Consider the following 21139-nt stretch of genomic DNA (forward strand, 5'->3'; position numbering starts at 1 on the left):
GACTGCATGTCCTATGTAAAAGTATAAAAAGGTCTGTAGAGAACAGTCTTTTAGCTGTGAGATGGAAGAGTGGATTTAGGAACATGCAGGTTTGAGAATGTAAAATAGGCAGTCAGGGATGCTGAAAAGGAGGTAAGAGTGGAAATGCAACTTAGACAAGATGATTATAAAGCTCAGCTAAGCCTGTCTATAGGCTATGGCATAATTACAGATAATAATCTCTCGGCTTTTCCATTCCACTAGCAAAGTGGTAGAATTGAAGTAACATCCCTGATGCTTCTTTCCTTTGCAGCCAGTGTTGAGAGAAGAGTATGGGTGAAAGAGGGAGGAGGAGGGCTTCTCACTAAGTGCATCAGACACAGCAGTGTGATTCAGAGCAGGGAGAACAGGCATAGAACTGACGGGAGCTCCTCACTCGCTGATAAGGCTAGCACACCAGGATGGCCATAATTCCGCTTTACCTTTGTCGAAATAAAACTCTTTATGAATAGGCCTTGAAATATTCGGTCATCTTTATAGAAAAGGTCAAGTTAAAAAACAGAAGACATCATCACTCTGAATCCTTGAACATCCCTGGGGCAACTTTTTACATTAAGTAATTCTTCTTCAATACAAAAATTCAAATTGAAATTCAGTGGAGGAGAATTATAGAAGAGTGCTTGTCTCTGGGTCATTAAGACTCAAACAAAACAAGTAAGTATCCATACAATCTGCTTATCCTTAAATTGCTGCTCTGCAGCTCTTTTATTCTGAAACGCCTTATTTTATTGAATGCAAAAATGTTTCATTTATACATTTTTTCAGGTAGTGTTAATACATTATTTATCAATAGGCAGCATTATTTTGTTTAAGATCTGTTTAACATTGCAGAAATAAAGTAATGTCTGTAATGCTCATATATCAAATTTAACAGTAATCATCAATTTAACAATCTCAAAGTTATACTCAGGCTTCATTTCTGATTGGAAATTTTATTTGTGAATTATTATCCTATTTTGTGTTGCCTTACCTAATGTGCCATATGTATTGTTTGTTTAAATATTATTACCGTGCAGTTTTTATATAAGTGATCACTGATGTGTAGTCATTACCAGCCAGAGTCTATATTTGCACTGAGCTGTTTAGCAGCTGTCATTTATCTTCTAGCTGAGCTGGCTATTTAGTCAAAAGGTGACCTCTTTGTTTTCAAACAGTTTATTTCAGCTCTGGCTCATTTCATTTTGTCCTAAGGCTGAGACTTAAAAATACATCCTGATTCCTTATCCACAATGGAGAACCTCCGCCGGGTACGAGTTCTGGATGAAGATGATGGAAAACCTCTGCCGTTCAAGGATCTTCATCCACAGGTGGCACACATGAGAGTAAAGGAAGGCAGTAAAATTCGCAATTTGGTGGGATATGCTTTGTCCTATATGAGGTCAGAGGAAACAAGGCAGATTGTGTTCAGTGCTTATGGTCAGGCTGTAACTAAAGCCATCACCTGTGTGGAAATACTGAAAAGACAATTAGGTGGGCTTTACCAGATCACCAAAGTGCAGTACAAGAGCTTGCAGGAGGTGTGGGAGCCAAAGGGACCTGAAATCAAATACCCTACACCTAGTTTAACTGTTTACAAAAACTGTCCTTCTATTTATATACTACTATCCAAAGAACCCTTAGACCCACGAGAAAATGGATATCAAGGCCCTCAATCGCTCCCTACCAAAGATCACAGAAAAAGAACACACGACTCTTTGGATTTACCAGTTTCAGATAAAGCATGCAAGAACAAGGAAGAAGGAAAAGGATGATGATGATATACATGGGATATATCACAAAGATATTATCTCAGGAGGACCCGCGGTGTGGACAGAATATAAGGCAATATGTGTTAGGGCAGCCTTCTATTAAAGCTTTGATATGTATAGAAAGGGTTAACTAACTGCTATAATTTAATTGAATATTGCAGCCAAAAGCTTAAGACATAAACTGTCCATATATCACAAATACAATGACAAATACTAAGGCTGGCATCCAGATGTCATCCAGTATAGTGTTTTATTCTGTTCCTGCTGCGACAATATGATTCTGAAGAAAGGTAAACTTCCCATAGTAATTGTCCTTCCTTTTATTTAGGTATTTTAGTTAAAAAGGTCATATATTACATAGAGGCTTACAGACAAATTATTAACACATGGAATCTTGTGTGTGTTTACACACAAATAATCTATAAATCAATACATATTTTTATTGTAGTTTAATCCATTGGCTTGCAAAAGGAATGGGACAGAGTTAAGAATAGATTGTATTGTTATAAACTGATGCTACCACTTGCCTACACCAGGTTTCTTTGCAAATCTACAACCCTAAAAAAAAAAACAAATACAATGTAAAAGGTAGCAACAACATATTATTCACTCAACACTATGTTACCATTTAATTAATTACATAGAAAAGCAATGTGACAGGGGTTGGGAATAGACTTTAATGTTACAATTATTCTGATGCCACCACTTGCTACACTTGCGAAAAGGATTTTATGCAAGTTTAAAACTCCTAAATAATCAAATACAATTCAAAGGGTAGCAACTAAGGTAGACATCAACAAAATGATGACTCAAAGCTATGTTATCGTCTAACTAAGATGGATAGATAAAGAGAGAGGCTTTAGGTATAGACCTGTGGTTAAATAATCTCTGCTGAAGAGTCTCATACCCTAATGACTAGGCTTGTGTTCTAGATAGGCAGACTGGAGCATTACTCCTAATTAACTATCCCACAATGTCTGTTAGCATAGATTTTATTTATATGCAACCCCCCCCCCACTAAAAGAAAAAAAACTTTGATCAGGTAGTTGTTCTTTCTGATGGCTCTTGTTTGTTCAGTTTGGACCTATTGATCCTCCAAATAATGGACTTTGGGACTTTCTATCCAAAGATTACAAAGAGCAGAAGCAGCTTTGTCACCTTAGTATAGGAAGCTCATCACTAGCAACTGGTTAGGTGCAGTGTTGGTTCATTGCAGGTGCCAGCCAAAAACACATTTTTTTGGCAGGACATTCATTTAGGAACTTAGTACTACAAAACAAGTGTCTGATAAACTGTGTTTTATCAGCCATGTAGTATGTGATGGATCACAGGGAAGATTGGTGTGTTCACTCTTCCAGATAGCACTCAGGGTTTCTCATCAGCCCATTGTCAGTTTGCTTTACTCACTGAGCCAAAAACAGTCCGCATAAAACAGTACCGGGGGTCAAATAAATCCTGTAGTTACAAGAAGAAAATGGTATCAGCTGGGCAATTGCTATATACAGACAAAATACTATGCATGCTTGACCTTTCTCCGTTGCTGAAAAGGTTTTTATTCTTTTTCTTGGCTGAAAAGTACTTTTTAGTCTTCGATCATTACAACTGTATAAGGAATTAGACGCTTGAGTTCACTAAAAGCCTTTGGCCTGCAGTACTTCATTACCGTAGCTGTGACTTCTAGCTCAGTGACGGAGCTGCTGTCACTGTTATTGATGACGGTGTCAGCTAGGCCCTGTCTCACAGATTTCCTCCACTAAACTTGCCCTCTGGCTACCGGCAACATTTACAGTTAACCCTATCAATTGTGCTTCCTACTTACAACTATAGTCACAAATAACAAGGTTTTCCAGCACAGTAATGAGCTTATTGAATTTACTTAAACCCATTCCTGGCTTCCTTAAAGCAAAGTGACAGAAGGACCTAATGATGCTACATAGTACCCCCAATGCTCCTGGCTATTGCCCACATACACAGCTGGAAGCTCCATGAAATGTCCAAATATGGGGCAAATGAACACAATCTTGCTTACTTTCCGCAATGCAGTGCTGAGTGCCTGGGCTGCCAAATCTGCGAACTCACACTTGAGTCTAACCATATGCAAATATTAAAAAAAGATGGGTATGAGCACATTATGCTTGGGAACACTTACTGTTTTATGTTGCTCTGGAGGCTACCTACTTTGCAGCTGCATATAATAAATTGTGTAGCTTGGAAGAAGAGTTTGGCTATATTATTAACATAATCATCAGCAGTCACACAGTACTAGAAATTTTAGATCCACATCATGTTTACAATTGTGGCTGCTGTTGGTAAAATTAGTAACATAGCCAGATGAGGAGTATTCATTCACTTTACATGAACCTTAGGGATTTACTCCTTCTGCAGAGTCACACAAAAAGACATAGTAGGTACTCAATACAATCCTCCATAGCACATAATTACATCACCTTTTCCATAACCCAGAACTAAAGACCCATGTTCTTGCTGCACAGTTGTGATCCTATCCTTTACTGAAATTGCTTAGTCTGACTTCAATGCACGCTGTGAGCATTTCACATTAGAATCTGATGCAGCTCAGATACAGCAAGCCTCATTTTTTTGGCTGGAGAATGTCCAGCATCATCTAGCCCCAGCTTGGCTGTCCCTTGGCATTCCCATTTCAATTACTAAATTTCAGTTCAGGGAAACACAACAACTATGTGGGTATACATACTCTCCTCCCGACTCCCACCAGTCAAGGTATTTTAATATTTATTTTGCTATATTTTCTCAGCTCTGTTTTGTTTTGTTTTTTGACTGATCACATCTTTTTTATTCAGAGGAAGATGCACAGTGTGTGCAATTCGTATTTTATAATAATTTAGGTTGCATTTAGATTTTTTCATATAACCTCCCAAGGCCCACTGCTTGTGTTAGGGCTGAGGACACCTGAGAAGAGTACCGGGGCTGTGCTATAATCTTCCAGCCCCTCCAACCAAGCCTGCATTCCATAAAAAAGAACAGATACCAAGCAATTACATCACTGGGTTTAAAATAAAGCATGTTATCAAAAAATTAAATTAAAAAAAAAAAAAAAACGTAAGATTGGCAAGTTGATGAAGGTTAGAGACAGAAGCGGGAAGACAAAATGAAAGTGGAATGAAATTTAGCTTTAAATAAAATACTTTTTAAAGTGACTTTCACATTTTTATCTGCTTGCACTTCAAAAAACTTAATGTATTATAGTACCAAATTCAGAGATTTATATTAGAGGCAAGGAAGATTAGCCAGTACATGACTGTTTCTTACTGTTGAGATAAAATATCAGCCACACATGAGAATGTCGTTTTCAATTAGCTGGCCAACTCGCAGTCTTGCATTATAAGGAGGAAAGGTAAACTACTACAGTAGTAGTTGTACAAATCAGAAAGTCATGTCTGCATGTTTATGAAGCAAACAGGGCTATAACTATATATATATATATATATATATATATATATATACCCACACCACATTGCATCTGAAGTTACTCTAAGGGCTCTATTTATAAAACAGGGAATCTAACAGTCCCTCAAATATTCTTTGGTGGTAATCTATTACTGTCATTGGACACATGGACCTTGAAGATTCACACAGGAGAATGTTTGAGGATAAATAGCGCCCTAAATATATGTCAGGTAGATTTTTGCATTTAGAATTAACCTTGTTATTATAAGAACCCACTTGATCCCCAGCATTATTTTCTAATGTTGCTGTGCTGCACTTCTCTATCTCCAAGGTGCAGTTTCAGTGCAGTGTTTCTTCTTAATAGTCCAAACCTTCCAAAGCTGACCTAATTGAATTACTGTAATTTCATTGGAAACATCTGTTTACCCTGCATTATGGAGAATAAACCAGTCAAGTGTGGTATTTACATTTGGCTCTGTAAAGGTCTCTGAAGTTGAGCTAACTTAGGAATCTCTAGGCGGCAGATATCCTAAAAGATTATAAGAGAAAAGGGCTGATTTATTAAAAGAGTACATAATGTTTAATCAGCAAGGTAAATTATACCCTTGTGAAGTGAACGCCCTCTTTGCAAATGAAATATTTACAAAAAGTTAAAAACTTTTAATACCCAATCATGTTCAGTAAACTTGGTAAATCAAAAAACTTGATTTGTAAGGTCAGGGTGGCCATAAGTTTTAGGACCTCCAAGATGTGTAGACAATGTACATTCATAGAACTATTGGATTTTCAATGTTGTAGCTGCACCTGGGTCTGGTTGCTTCCTCCAGATGGTATTCAAGTGAAACCTAAATAAAAAGTTACATTTTAGCATTTTCAAGTCTTGCCCCATATTTTATCAAACCACCTAGTTTTATTGAAACAGATCCTCAAGACCTACCATTGCAACAACTGCCAGAGCCACATTTGTCTTTCTTTGTTTAAACTGGTTCTCTTTTAGCTTATTGAGCACAGTACTGTACCTGTGCTAGTGAGCTGAATGGACTTCTGGGGGTACCTGTCCAATAATCTGCAAGATAATGTGCCCATAGAAGTCTATTCAACTGACTAGCACAGCTACATTACTTCACTCAACCAGTTAATAAAGAAGGAACATTAAATAGGAAGAGACAGGTCTGTAGAATGGAAAGTCAGGCAGGGGTGCCCACACCTTTTTGGCTTGCGAACTACTTTTAAAATGACCAAATCAAAATTATCTACCAACAATAAAAACTTGGACTCAAGTTCAGGTACTTTGGAGTGCAGTCTGGCTTCTGGTGTTTTATACGTTTATAAAACAGGGAACCTGACATTCCCTCATCCATTCCCTGGTGGGAATCAATTACTGCCACTGAAACACATAGATCTGGAAGATTCCAACCAGGGAAAGTTTGTGTGAATGACTTCCTGTTTTATAAACAGAATCCTTTAATTGAGTTGCTGCACATATATTAGGCATCAAACAATGTTGTTAATTTCCACTAGTATTATATATATATATATATATATTTTACAGCATACAAAAATACAAATTATGTACCACCTACACCAAGGATGGGCAAACTTTTTGACTCAGGGGCCACAATGGGTTCTGAAATTTGACAGAGGGGCCGGGCCAGGATCAGATGGATGGAGTGCTGGAGTGTGAACTAATATAAATGATATGGAAAGACTATTACATAAAAGATTTTGGCCCTTAACAGGTAGCAAAACATGAATATGTAAGGCTTATTATACAAATTATTTTTCAAATGCATTTTATAATAACACAGTAGAGAAACTTAATAAATTTTGCCCCCTTTCCATCCAAAACTGCTGTATTTGTCCATAATTTTTTATTACAGCTATAATGTTGACGCGATATGTAAAGTGAATTTGGATCTGGGATCTGTATAGGGAACGTGGTCCGCGGCTCTGGCCGGTGCTTCCCTCCAGCGGGGTCCTTTTCTTGACCCCACACAGGGTGGCCCCGGCCAGAGCCGCAGGCCACCAAACGGGCCAGATTAAGAAGCCTAATGGGCCATATATGGCCCGTGGGCCATAGTTTGCCCATGCCTGACCTACACTAACCACTGACTAAGGTACTATTAAATTGAATGCGTGATAAACGTTTTGTTTTTTTCTTAAATATACAAGACAGAACTTTACATTCTCCTATGTTTCTTTTATGTTTTCCTAAAATAAATCTTTCTGATTTTATTTCCTGCCTAACATAAAACTCCGAGCTGTGCATTTCTCAGGAAACACAGATAAGAGATTACTAGAATAGGATGAGCTTTCCGATTATTAGACCAGAAGACAATCGCTTATTGGAAAATGCTTCCCAGTTCACAGCTGCAATAGAGAGATATGAGGATAGAGGATTTAATCCGAGTCCTGATCAGCCCCCAGGTTTTATTGTGTGCCAAGCCCAGGAGGACAATGCAGCCATACAATACCTTGGTGTCTTTGAAGAATACAGATAGCGGTAGCTGCATAATTCAGATTGTATTGGAATTCCCTTAGGTACTCCAATAATTATGCACTGGATGCTTCAGGATTGCATTAAACATTTAATTTACTGATTAGCAGTGTCCTGTGATATATTGTAGTCAATGTTTCTGGCAGAAGAATTATCAACATGAATGCCGTTTTGTGCTCATAAAGTTTTACCTGGGTAATGTTTTATGCATGTGGAAATGTAGAAAATATGTTTTTTTATGTACCATATTTCCTTGAATATTAACACATGATATATAAATAAACACAGTTATAAATATATCCGGCTTAGCTTTATATTGATTACCTGCTAGGGTTTGTTTTAAAGATAAAAAATCATGGTCAGAAATCAAGATATAGGGTAGGCATATCAAACAAAAGTTTGCTTAAGGTATCAGACAAAGTACAAATTAATACTTTATATGTTAAAATTACATTTGTCATCCCTGGCTGTACCCTAAGGGAAATGTGTAAGCACACTGCACGCTTACTTCAACAGGGCATATTTCATTTTATAGTCATACACCTGTTAAAAGGTGTAATAAGGACTAACAGGCAAATTCATCTAATAACATTCTTATATTATTAATAAACAGTATTTATATAGCGCCAAAATATTACACAGCACTGTACAATAAATAGTCGTTGCAAATGCTGAATTGACTGCCTGACACTGCTGACCACTACTCTCATCATCCGTACACGGACACTGTGCGTGTGCAAAGGATTCTGTTACTTTATATCAGAACTCAAGGAAAGTCCTGTGTCTATCCTGATTTGCTTTTCTGAATATAACTTGTTTTCAGAAATCTTCTGACTTTTGCAACATGTTACTGTTCATCGGCTCTGATTTTAATTTCTGATACCTTGTTCTCATCCCTTGCTCCTGGTTATACATGCCGCTGCTATTTGTTTGCTTCCTGTCCTTCTGCCAAATTCTTCAGCTGTGCTTTTCTGCCACTTACCCAGACTTTTGGCCTGTATTTAACCACCATGTATGCATACCTTGAGTATGGTAGCGGTTTGGAACTCCTATTCTATGTCCTATTCAACAATCAGCTCCCTACAATGTGTTGTTTTGTGTTCTGCACACTGAGCCACTGGGCAGTTAATGCCATTCCCTATATCATAGGCTCTGGTGGTGAGTGTTGGTGAGGTTCTGCACAATGGTGACAGCCAAACATCCCTGTTGGCAACACAGATTAGGAAACACTACTTTACAGCATTTGTTTTATTGCCCAGGAAGATAGTTTTATAATATAGGCTTTTGTGATGTTTATTCATTTTGAGTGTTTCACTCTTCCATATTGCACTAAATTTTCTAGTTAATGTGTATCTAAAGCCAAATTTTTTATGCAGCTTTGTAAAAAGTAGGCTTAGCCAGTTTTCTCTAGAATAGGTGTTTCTATTGGAAGATTTCTCAACCTTAAAAGTTTGAATTTTCCATATTGTGTTGCTCGGTGATAATTGTCAAATGGTCACTACGACAGCATGTCAGAAAGGGAGGGTGAATTTGCCCAGTGGGTACATGCACAGCAATCACAATCTGACATATCTGACAAATCTGATTAATTTCTATGTACCAACCTTCCTGATTTGTTCCTGTACCCTACAGTATGTTCAATTAAATTATTCTTGTGGAAAGGTCTGCAGCCAGGCTTCCTGTTTCATGCCATGTCCTGAACTCTGCCAGCCTGAATTTAGAGAAGGACAGAAACCTGACCAGCTGTCAGGATATGATTACACCATCCACCATTTCGGTTCTGAACAAGTGACTGTCACAAGCAGAAACTGTTGGCAGAAAACTGTGAAGCTCTAGAACATCAAAGTTTGTGGTAGGTAATATAAACATTAGGTCACCTTATAAGTAACATTACCATAAACAGTACTATCTATTAGAGTATATTTTGTCATGTTTGTATTGCTGTTTGCATCCTCTCCCTTGCTATACTGGCCAATGGCAGAGAGTCATTCGTAACCTTGACCACAACCTATTTTCGATCTGCCTGTCTCCAACCCCCTCCCTCTACAAAATCACCTCCCCGGATAAAGCTGCCACTTAGTTCAGCAACACTCTTTCTTTGGCTCTGGATAAAGATGCCCCTGCCACTTTCCGCTACCCCCATCCTGTTAACCCCCAACCCTGGCACAACAATCACACCAAACATTTACAAAAGACTGTTCATGTGGCTGAGCACAAGTGGAGGAAATCTGGCCTCAGCGCTGACTTCATGGACTACAAAGCCAGACTACAACATTTTAATACTGAACCCACTATTGCCAAGCAAAATTATTTCCCTGCTGTCATTTCCTCTTAAGCTTCCAACCCACAAAGACTCCCTCCTAATTTACACCGGCCTTTCTCGCTTACAATTTCAGTAAGCAAGAACGTCCGAGTTCGCAGCGAGATCGAGTTTAAAAAACTTACTCGCTCATCCTTATTGCTCACATCTTTTCTGTTCTGCTTTTTCCTTAAATCTGAAGCTCTACTTCAATCAACCAATAGAAGTAATGTGTTTCATGCAAAACATAATGTAAAAAGGATGAATTTAATAAAATAAATTTATAGATTTATCCACTCCCATAAAAACACAAAGTGTGATGCTTTCAAAAATGTATGCTTTCTCTTTGCCTAGACCTTGGTCTTCTACTTGGATCCCATCACAAACCTTAAAACAGAAGATAATACCATGTCATCACTTCCACCAAAAATCCAAAAAATATAAAAAGGAAGAGCTCTGCAAAACATTCCTTTTGGCCCATAAGCCTTGTTTCTAGTTTTGGAATAATGTTGATGACTATAGTAGGGACTATAATTGTGAGCCCCTATAAGCGACAGTTGGTGACATGACTATGGATTTGTAAAGCGCCGTGTAATACAAGCAGTGCTCAATTCAGAATTTTTATTGAGCCAGGTGGGAAGAAATTGTAGGCTCGTGGCAACCCCTGTATTGTGACCCAACTCTTCAGTAACCACCAAAAAACAGCCAGGTGGTTACTGAAAAATGCCGGGTGGTGCACCCAGCTAAAAGGGGTTGGGGAGAACACTGTATGGGCACTATATAAATACAAGATAATAATATTAATAATAACAACAACAATTCTTACCAGGTGTTTATTAGTAAGATTTAATAAGATTTACTTCACTTCCTGTTTTGCTATTATCATGTCACTGGATAGGAAGTAAAGGAAACACAGCAGGAGAGAAATTACAGTTTGATGGGGGTTCTATTGAAAAAAAACATAATTTACTGTATTGTTAAAACATCAGAAATATGTAACAGACACTGGATAACCAATCTCACACCGTATTTAATGTGTCTTGCCAGATAAATTTCCTCAGGCCTTGTTAGACTGGTATCATGTTAAACTACAATAACAACAGAAATAAGAAAAATCACTACAAAACTTAAAAAAAGCAAAAGAACAGAAGACCCGTAATATTCTATAACAGGCTGCCCAACACCAGTCCTCAAGGGCCAGGGTCTGTACACATTTGCAGTTAATTTTGTGGTTAAAAACAGGGCAGAAAGTTTTTCTAAATATTGGTTATATATGAAAATCCTTGCCTGTATTTACTTTTGAGGACTAGACTTGTACAGCTATGGTCTATATACAGTATACTTATATATATATAAATATATATATATAATAAAAAGTGTACAGGATTTCAGGGGTGGGTTCTGGATGGTAGGTTAATCTATGCTTTCCTCCCTGGCACTCTAGGTTGTGGCTGCCCAAAAAAAAACAAAACCAGTTACACAATGCAGAAGAAGTCTGGGGAGTTTTTTGGCAAACAGTGGTCGCAGTCTGGTTAGCTACTTACAGGGCCCAGACTCTGGGATAGGAGGAAAGGATTTAGATGGGTCTTCCTGTCCCACCACAGTGCCTGCTAGGTTTTCATTATGGCCAGACAGGAGCATAGTGTGTCTCAGTTGGGGAGTATGCAGCCAAGCTGTAAGCGGCAGCACTAGTCAGCTGCTGGTTGTTCGGAGGAAACTATTTGCCCCCTTGCTACCTGTGAGACCCAGGTGCCTTCCTGGACCAACCACTCTGACTGTTGTAAGCTTCTACAGTGACCTGCGTAATTGCTGGACCCCATAAACTTCACAATATTTAGCAAAAAGTGGAAAGTAGTGTAAAATAAGGGATATGTATCGTGGAGTTTTTAGCCCTCTAGGACAAGCTTACCCTGCAAGCATCATTTTCCTATTTGGATTTGTCCATTCCTAAGCTTTTATGACTCTTGAATATCCCACTGGAATTTGTTTCAAGCCATTACATTTGTCAGGGGTGCCAAACTCAAATACACAGAGGGCCAAAATAAAAAAAACTTAGACAAAGTCGTGGGCCAACCTTGAAATTTATTTAAAAAATTTAGGAAATTTTTCCTTTTCATTGAATATAAACCCTTTTCATATGAAAACAAAGAGGTTTTGCTTCACATTCAATCTGGAACAAGCTTATAATAGACAAAGAGGCATAAAATGTTTTTTTTTTAATTTTATTTAAGAAAAACTCCTATGCTTCTGTCTCTATTTGCAGCCTTCTGAGTTAAATTTCAATGGTAACCTTTTTGCACAGGCTAACAATATTAATATTAATAATATTCTATGAAAATCCAACCATTCAATTCCATGCCTTGGAGTAGCAAGGAAAAGTACAACTGAGGGGGAGAGCTGGAAATGCTAAATGTGGCCAAAGCGGGGCTAAATCTTATGGCCCGCTGCTCAAACTCCGTGTTCATTGAAATAGCACCGCTACTAAAATTCCCGTCATTATTTGTGTCTATAGAACAGTCCAATGCGGGGCCATGCATGGGCAGAGAGCCTGCTGGTCTGTAGACATGAGTGATGCCGGGAATTGTGGGAGCCGCGCTATTTCAATGCAGCGGTGGGCCAGCTGCAGTTCATATTTAGGATTCCTTTGGGGGCCAGAAAAAAAGACTTTGGGGGCCACATTTGGCCCCCGGTCCAGAGTTTGACACCCCTGATCTAAATGGAGACATAGTAGACACATGGCGTATGTGACCACAACAAGTAATCTGAATTTCTTTGTATAGCCATGGCAATAGTGGACAATGAGAGTCAAAAAGTGAATAATATATTGAATGTGCTGTGATAAATTATTGGTCGCTTCACGAATTAGCCAACTGTCATCCTTACGCAGGGGCCATGCTCATCTTCCCTGTATCCATCCATTTTTAGTATACGTCCTGCTGAAGCAAGGAAAAAATTCTGCAGGCCCTGATCGCTATATAACCCTGACTACAGCTGAGAAAAACAAATGACAAATGACAGTGAGACCTAACTTTATTTCTTTAAAATATAATATCTGTTTAGAAATCGAGCCCACATCTTGTTGTCTTTACAGCACTACCCAACATTCTAAAAGGAGAGAGAGAATTCTAATAGGATCATGATAGAGATTCTTTCAGGGGAGAACTTCTATGCACATTAGTCAGCCGCAGAGGATCTTGGGAGCCGGCAGATCAGCTCTAGCGTGTTTGCGTCATGTGACGTGCTTGTGTCATGTGATATGTCTGTGTCATTCTTACGGCAGCTTTGCCAGGTAATGTTGGGATTTACGGTTATTTTACGTTTGTGGCGACTTCTGTAGGTTGGGCAAGTTTCAATGCGACCGTGTGATGTTATATAGCAGTCCTGAGGCCGAATCGTAAACTTATTAGAAGACATGACGTGCTGTGGGCGGCCTAAGGTTCAGCCAGTTACTCCTCCTACATTCCCCTGCGGATCCATTGCTCATTTGCATATAGCCATTGCGGCTAAATTAGTATAGATTTTTTTTAATTGCTCTATAGAACGCTAGATTCTGTTGCAAAAAAAGCATTTGGTCTCAGTATACCTAAATTTCTGAAAAGCCCTAGAAATAAAAAAATACATTTGAGGTCTCACCGTAAGTTCATTATCCCAGCTGTAGCATGCCATAAATACCTCTCAGTACCTCCACTGCTTCGTCCTGGGTTAGCACGGGACGCTTACTAAAATTGGAAAAATACGGAGAGGACCAGCATGGCCCCTGCGCAAGGACGACACATGCTGTTGCATCGTGAAGCGATGCATGTTTTTGCACCATACTCCACATATACATCAATTACACACTTTTTGCAAGGGGGACACACTTCAAATACAATCATTTTTTTCACATAATCATGCCACTATCCACCCCTTCATGCTGCACTGGTCCACTGCTCTCCTTTTACTGCTGCGCACCATTCACACAGTCCATTAACATCTCATCAATTCACATTTATCTTATTCATCACTCAAAGCTGCACCTACTTAGGCCTGGACAACCAATCCCATCGCAAATCACTTGCTGCTTGCCTTCCTAAAATCCGAAGGCAGCCACTGAGGAGGGGGTCACATAGGCCAACATTTGTGGACATCTATCTCATCTCCAGAGGGCCGGGGCAGCAAAATGTAAGTGAGTATGTGCTGCTGGGGTATGACCTCCAAGGGGCATATTACCCCCCGCAGTGACAGCTTCTTTAAAATTGTCCCACGTTCACCATCGCCTATCCAAAATTCCCCTGATTGGCCGGTGCTCCTCGAGACGCTCAGCGCTTCTAGAGACATAGCTGGTTGTGTGACTTCTTCAGTCCAATAGACTCCTGATATCTCTTTAAAGAGAACCTGTTATTGCAATTTTACGAAAAGCGTTTATAGGAGGGTTAATTTAAACCCTTTCAGGGAATGGGTACAGGGGTACATAAAACCCTTTGCTCATTCCCTGAAAGGGTTAAAAAATTATGTAAACAATAAAACAAGTCTTTAACGTTAAGGTATTTTATGAAATGTGTGTGTTTTGTGTTAACTGTGTTAAATCTTTTTCTTTTTACAGGTTATCCAACGGCTGCATTTAATGTGTGGGGTATTGAAATTCATTTTTGTATTGCTGTACAATTTGGGATCGATCAACAAATTTTCCAATCATGTAGAGCAGTTTTGGAATCCCTGTGATGATTGTGGACAGGCCAGCTAACACAGCAGAAGTCACATGACCAGCTACTATTTTTATTAATTTTATTAATATTTTTATTAATAAACAGGATTTATATAGCGCCAACATATTACGCAGCACTGCACATTAATTAGGGATTGCAAATGACAGACAAATACAGACAGTGACACAGGAGGAGAGAACCCTGCCCCGAAGAGCTTACAATCTAGGAGGTGGGGGAAGTACACAATACGAGGGGAGATATGTAGTGGTGGGAAGTAGTGACGGTTTCAAAAGTCAGAAGAAGATGGGTAGGCAAGTTTGAAAAAATGGGTTTTCAGTGCTCTTTTAAATAAGCAGAAAGTGGGGGCAAGACAAACAGGACAAGCTCACCATCGCCTATCCAAAATTCCCCTGACTGGCCGGTGATCCTCGATACACTCAGCGGTGAGCACTTCCAGGGACATAGCTGGTTGTGTGACTTTAAAACGCTAAAAAATAAAACTCTTTTATTCGCCTATGACCCGTTTTACCGCAATTTTACAAAAGCATTTATAAGAGGTTTATTTTTAACCATTTCAGGGAATGGGTACAAGGGTACATAAAACCCTTTGCTCATTCCTTTTATTTTATTTAGGAAAAAAATCATATGGCTCTTTCTCTATTTGTAGCCTTCTGAGTTAAATTTCAATGGTAACCATTTTGCACAGGCTAACAATAATAATACCAATATTCTTCTATGAAAACTCAACAATTCAAGCCCATGCCTTGGAGTAGCAAGAAAAAGAACAGTTGAGGGGGAGAGCTGGAAATGCTAGAGGCGGCCAATGCGGGGCTAAATCTTATGGTGGCCCACTGCTGAAACTCCCTCTTCATTGAAATAGCACTGCTACTAAAATTCCTGGCATTGATCAAAAATAGACAAGAAAGAGGAAAAGGAGAGGCTTTCATAAGGCAAGCATACACTTTCCAATAAAAACATACATTTTTATTAAATTGTAAATTTTAAAAAATGTATTAATTTAAAACAGTTTTTGAATAATATATATGAATTATGTCATAACACTTTCAGTACCATACAACTTTTTGTACATCTAGAAATCAGACAAAAGTACAGAAATCAGAGCGGGTCTCCCTCCCGACGCGTTTCGCACAAAAGGGCTTCCTCAGGGGAGTGTGAGGGACCCCAAAGCAACAAATTGATGATAAGTGTCAGCAATATTCAAATTCTTTAAAACAGCAAATATCAACTCCTGGGAATTAACTGCAGATCCGATTAATAAGGAAATTGTTGTTTTGTTGTGGCTTGCAGATATTCAAATTGCCAGATAGATCTTATTTTAGGCATATAGTTACTTAGTGGTTGTCATAAATATCATAGATGGAACTTTTGCAAGAATGTATACAACTCCCCAAATTAGTGACTATCTGACCACCAGGCGTATTGAAGGACGTGAACATAGTAGACTGATCCACAGCTCTCAGGACTCATTTTCAAGGAAGGAGCCCTTCCCTGAAAGGAGAAAAATTTGCCAATCTCTCAGTGGGATCGGCAAATTTTTTTTCCAACCTACGTCACCTGATCTCGAGCCTGGGTGGGGTGATGTAGGAAGAAGAACCGGGAAGAAGAGGCAGTGTCTCCCAAAGTGGCGGCACAAAGACAGATACTGGGATGTCGCGGGACTTGATGGAAGAGACCTCCGGACCGATGCAAAACACAAGATAAGTGTATTTTTTTTTTTTTTTTTAGGCAGTTTTGAGTTTTGTTCCTCCTTAATATTTGTGTTCATCATGAAGTCCATTCATATGAATAGACTGGCATCCAGAATGGCAGCCATAGTGCGAAATAGTCCACAAATGTCTCTATATCTGGGCACCTGGCCTGACACCTTTTCCAAAGGTAATGTATTACTTAAATGTGACCTTTCCAATATTTGTGCTTTAACAGGTTCCCTGTAACGGGTGCACATGACATTTCCTAGGACACATATTTATGGCATATATTCCAAAATGTTTTCTTACAACAAGCAGGAACTTCTATGAAACGCTGTACACGTCACTTTCCTATTCTGAACACCAGGAACACAAGCACACATGCACCCAACAGATGGCGCTCCACTTTCCTCCTGAACCCAACTCTATGGTATTGTGACGTAGAAGGGAACGCCCCCCTTTACCCTTGTGAGTCCGTATTCCTTGTGCCGGCGCCTGGTGGAGTACGGTGGTGTGCGCGTGCCTCTTTCTTCCGGTCCGGATCTCTCGGCAGCTCTCTATCCTCTCAGTACAGCGCTCAGCTACAGCCATGTTGGGAGCCTCTCTTCTCCGGGTCTGCCTGTCCTCCAGTGTCCGCACTCTGTCCCGCTGTCGCCCACAGCCTCAGCTCGTCAGTTCCCAAGGTGAGACCCCGTAGCAGGCTTTTATTTCCCGGCCATTGTGTCCTTGACTGGAGGAGCGAGGACGGCGGCCGGCTGCAAGCCCGTTCTGTGCTGTGATTGGAGGGTTTGTCCGGTGTTTTCTGTATTCAAGCTGCACGCAGAGCACGGTATTGGTGGACCTGTCACCGGTGTGTGGTTATGGGTGCCGCCTCCGGTGTGTCCCGGTGCCGCCTCCGGTGTGTCCTGGTGCTGTGTCCTTGTAATGACCCGGCTCAGGCTGCACCCTCGGCCTGCTCTGTGCACAGGCTGGGGAGGAGGAGCCGGTAGGACGCTGGGAAGAGTGCGGGTAATGAATGAGGCCTGGCCGCCTAGGAAGGAAGGAGCCCGGCCTTACCGATCCGCCCTCCTCCATGTCACTGCTCCGATCATTTCTTACCGGTCCGCCATTCATTGGCCCTCATTTATTAAAGCTCTACAAGGCTGGAGAGGATACACTTTCAGCAGTGAACCTGGATGATCTATTAAACCTGGAATAGATTTTCTAAAAACTCATTAGCTATTGGCAAATGTTTTCAATTCTGGACCAAATCCATTCCAGGTTTGCTGGATCACTCAGCTTCACTGCTGAAACTGTATCCTCTCCAGCCTTGGAGAGCTTTAATAAATCAGGGCCATTATCTGTGCAATCATGTGCCATACACCGGCGGCTGCATCTTCCCCCGGGATAGATCTCGCTGTATTATGCCTTCTATGTCATCTCCTGCAGCCCGGCCACCTTCCTACATACTAATCTGACTTGTCACAGCTAAATATTGAGCCAATCTCAAAGCCTCCCACTATTCACCCGAGTGACCTTAGTGTCTGTCATTGTTGTGTGTCATTGTGTTTTATTGAAGGTAAATGTCACTCACAATGACAATCTGACATCCTCCGGCTATAGGATTGTAAAGTGTATTCCATTCACCTGGTGAGACGTGAGATCATGGAAGCAGCTGATGGGGTTGGATGCCGGAAACAAGGTCACTTTCATGTGAAGGAGAAGACCAAGAACTTCCTGTCCCATGTCACATACATATATCATCTCGTTCCTTCTTTGTGGCTTTATTAGAATATGATGCAATTATAAATATTAGTGACGTTTACTTATGTAGATAAAATTATTTATTGTCACTCTGAAGGTTTGCATAGGAGTCATTTTTCTGCCCGGTGTCTGACGGTTTTCATGCTAGTCATTCTGCAATCTAAACAAAAAGTTTCAAACTTACTGAATTTTTGGAATGTGTTGGCTGTCTTGTTTTATTGTAGATGTGGTTTTGTCGGTGACACTTTGTAAGTCGTTTCTGACAATGTGTCACAGATCAGTTGTTAATATTATTACACTGTATTTACATAGTGCTGACATTATGCAGCGCTGTACAAAATCCATAGTCATGTGACTAGCTGTTCTCCAAAGGGACTCACATTCAAATGTCCCTACCATAGTCATATGCCATTACCACTGTCTAAGGTCAATTTTGTGGGGAAGCCAATTAACCCAACTGCATGTTTTTGGAATGTGGGAGGAAACCGGAGTACCCAGAGGAAACCGTGCAAACTCCATGTCCTGGCCAGGATTTGAACCTGGGACCTAGCACTACAAAGCCGAGAGGCACTGTGCTGTCCTGGTTCTTCTGGGCAGGGTCCTCCCCTCCTCATGTGTCACTGTCATTTGCAAGGACTTCTCTGTAAAGTAAAGCAAATCGAACCCTCTCTTAATATTAATAAACAGTATTTAGAGCTCCATCTTTTTAGGCAGCGCTGTATATTAAATAGGTCTTGCAAATGACAGACAGGAGGAGTCAGACATAGACACAGGAGGAAGAGAGCTGCCCCGAAGAGCTTACAATCTAAGAGAAGGGGGAAGCAACACGCATTAGGAGGGGGGATGTGGAATGGTGGGTAAGTAGTAAGGGTTTAATAGACAGAAGACAGGCTTGCAGACAGTACTAATTACTGATCTTCTATCAGTAACAAATATTCATATTTCCAATGCTTCGGAATATGTCTCTTTCCAGGATAGTTTTATCTATAAATGTGTGATTGCAAAGTTCTTGCAGCTTCATATTCTTTATTAAAAAGCATAATTTTGGATTGTAAGTTTACATACAAGAACTATAAAACTAGATCGTACCTAAAAGCAGAACTGTAGAATACAAATGTCCCAATCTTTAATATTGCACAATTTTTGTGTTCTTTGTCTTTAGTTAAAGTTTCATGCAATAAACAATATAAACTTTACTAGTTGTAAATAAACAAAATAAATGTCAGGCCTCAGATTGAATGCACTCACAAAAGTCTTTACTGGTCATCACTTTATATTTATCCATAAGTAATGGCCCTGGACTTATTCCCTCTGGGGTACACAGGTATACCTAATGTGTTACATAATTGACATTTTCATACATACATGCGCCCTAGGTGTACATATGTGTACTCGTGGTATGTCCATGCACGTGAGCAGGGTCCTTCACATTTCTTTTTTTAAAATAAATATTTAAGTGACCTTGTTACTTAACTTAGGCCAGTAAAGTATATACTTACGTCAATCAAACACCTCAACAATAATTTGCCACATCACATCATTGATGAGGAATCACTGGATGAAGTTTCTACTGAAATTGACACCTATGAGTGTTATTTGTGTTCCTTAAGTGCTAACTGGTTGGTTAGCCAATATAAGAAGGTTTTTTTTTTATATTTGTATCTTGCCCATAGTATTTTCTTGCTGAAAGTTGACAAGAATGGCCTTGTCTGGTTAAGACTCTACTGTCTTTGATGATTGGTAACCAAAGACCCAGTGATCTTGGAAGGCAAGGTATCCTTTTTATTTAATTGTTTGTTTGTTAATATTAGATCTGTTTAGACAACCAGCCACTAATGGTTGTTGGTAGTCATCAGATACCAATGGCAGAACTAATTATGGCAGTGCATTGTATCCCCAAAATCTTCCAAAACCTCCATTGGGACCAATTCAGGAGGGGAGCGTCAAACGTCTTCTATGCTTTGCAGATCCTGGAAAAGCAAGCATGCCGAGAATGCAGCAGTAGCTGGGCATGTACAATGGTCTGTCATTGACTTCAAACTTAGAACATTTTTGTCAGACAAATAGTTTTAGAGAAGTTGGAAACATATATTATTTTAGATATAACATGCATATAAATTTAAAGGATGTAAATAAAGGAGATTTTAGTTCCGCTTAAAGTTTTTGCAGTGTTCTCCCCAGCCCCCTTTAGCTGGGTGAACCACCTGCCTGTTTTTGGGTGATTACTAAAGAGTTGAGTGACGAGACGGGCTGCCACAAATTGCTGGCTTAAACACTGATATGCCTTTAATGTTATTACTCAGAGGAGCAAGGAGTTGTAAATATTAGGCTGATGTATGCATCTGGCAGTCGGTACTTGCTCTTCTTTGGCTTCTCATCAGTGTGATGTTGGCAGGACTCGGTCCCCAAAGTGAAATGTGGGCAGAACTGCCACCATTTTGATTAAAAAATGACAACTTTACAGAGATCTAGTGAAAGGAGAACAGGGGCTAGCACAACCTTCATAGTTTAGTTGTGGATGGTATTGATGAAGTTGGCTAGATTAGGTGTCCTGTGAATGTTCCAAAGTTGTGTAATGTGTTTATACTTCTTTTTCTTTATTTTTTTCTCCCCACATACATGATGTTTTATTCACTTGTATCCTCCTTGCTGAAAACACAGGTGTTGGGCTGTGAGGGCATTCCATCTCCTGGCTCATTGCTGATAATATGCAAAAACCTAGCAAAGGTTATCAGGAATACTGGAATGAAAGCAATGTTTAAATTTAGTTTTGCCTCTGCTTGCAGTCCAGTGTTCCAGTTATCAACCCTGAGATTAGCCAGGTGACCGGTCTGAATCTTTAGGGAGCTCAGTTTTGTCTTACAGGGGAATATAAGTGAATAATGGCTCACATAGATGTCCTAAAGGGTTAAACCATAAAAACTTAGTTAACCACCTAGCCGTTAAGCCCGACCTTCGTACGGGCAAAAAAAAATGGCTAGGATGGTTAAGCC

At 39.8% G+C, this 21139-nt stretch overlaps 2 protein-coding genes, 1 non-coding gene and 1 pseudogene across 4 annotated transcripts in view; 3 read left to right on the plus strand and 1 right to left on the minus strand.

Moving 5' to 3' along the window:
- Positions 1–338: 338 nt before the first annotated feature.
- Positions 339–8000, plus strand: RPP25 (ribonuclease P/MRP subunit p25). The gene is made up of 2 exons (XM_072402176.1): positions 339–693; positions 1194–8000. The coding sequence occupies exon 2, from the start codon at positions 1269–1271 to the stop codon at positions 1788–1790; it is 522 nt and encodes a 173-aa protein (XP_072258277.1). The 5' UTR covers positions 339–693; positions 1194–1268; the 3' UTR covers positions 1791–8000.
- A 4848-nt stretch (positions 8001–12848) lies between these two features.
- LOC140325062 (U6 spliceosomal RNA) lies at positions 12849–12958 on the minus strand. The gene has a single exon (XR_011919647.1). It is a non-coding gene; the product is annotated as a U6 spliceosomal RNA (small nuclear RNA).
- A 745-nt stretch (positions 12959–13703) lies between these two features.
- On the plus strand, positions 13704–13816 carry LOC140325063 (U6 spliceosomal RNA; annotated as a pseudogene).
- A 3047-nt stretch (positions 13817–16863) lies between these two features.
- The window catches only part of COX5A (cytochrome c oxidase subunit 5A), a 9871-nt gene continuing 5595 nt past the window's right edge, over positions 16864–21139 (plus strand). The window contains exon 1 of one of the 2 annotated variants that reach the window (XM_072402178.1): positions 16864–17086. In XM_072402178.1, coding sequence (XP_072258279.1) covers positions 16993–17086 — 94 coding nt within the window. In that variant the 5' untranslated portion in view covers positions 16864–16992. The remainder of the gene's footprint in view (positions 17087–21139) is intronic. The other variant, XM_072402177.1, reaches the window with a different exon arrangement.

The sequence above is a fragment of the Pyxicephalus adspersus genome, chromosome 2 (assembly GCF_032062135.1).
Source record: "Pyxicephalus adspersus chromosome 2, UCB_Pads_2.0, whole genome shotgun sequence".
NCBI lineage: Eukaryota > Metazoa > Chordata > Amphibia > Anura > Pyxicephalidae > Pyxicephalus > Pyxicephalus adspersus.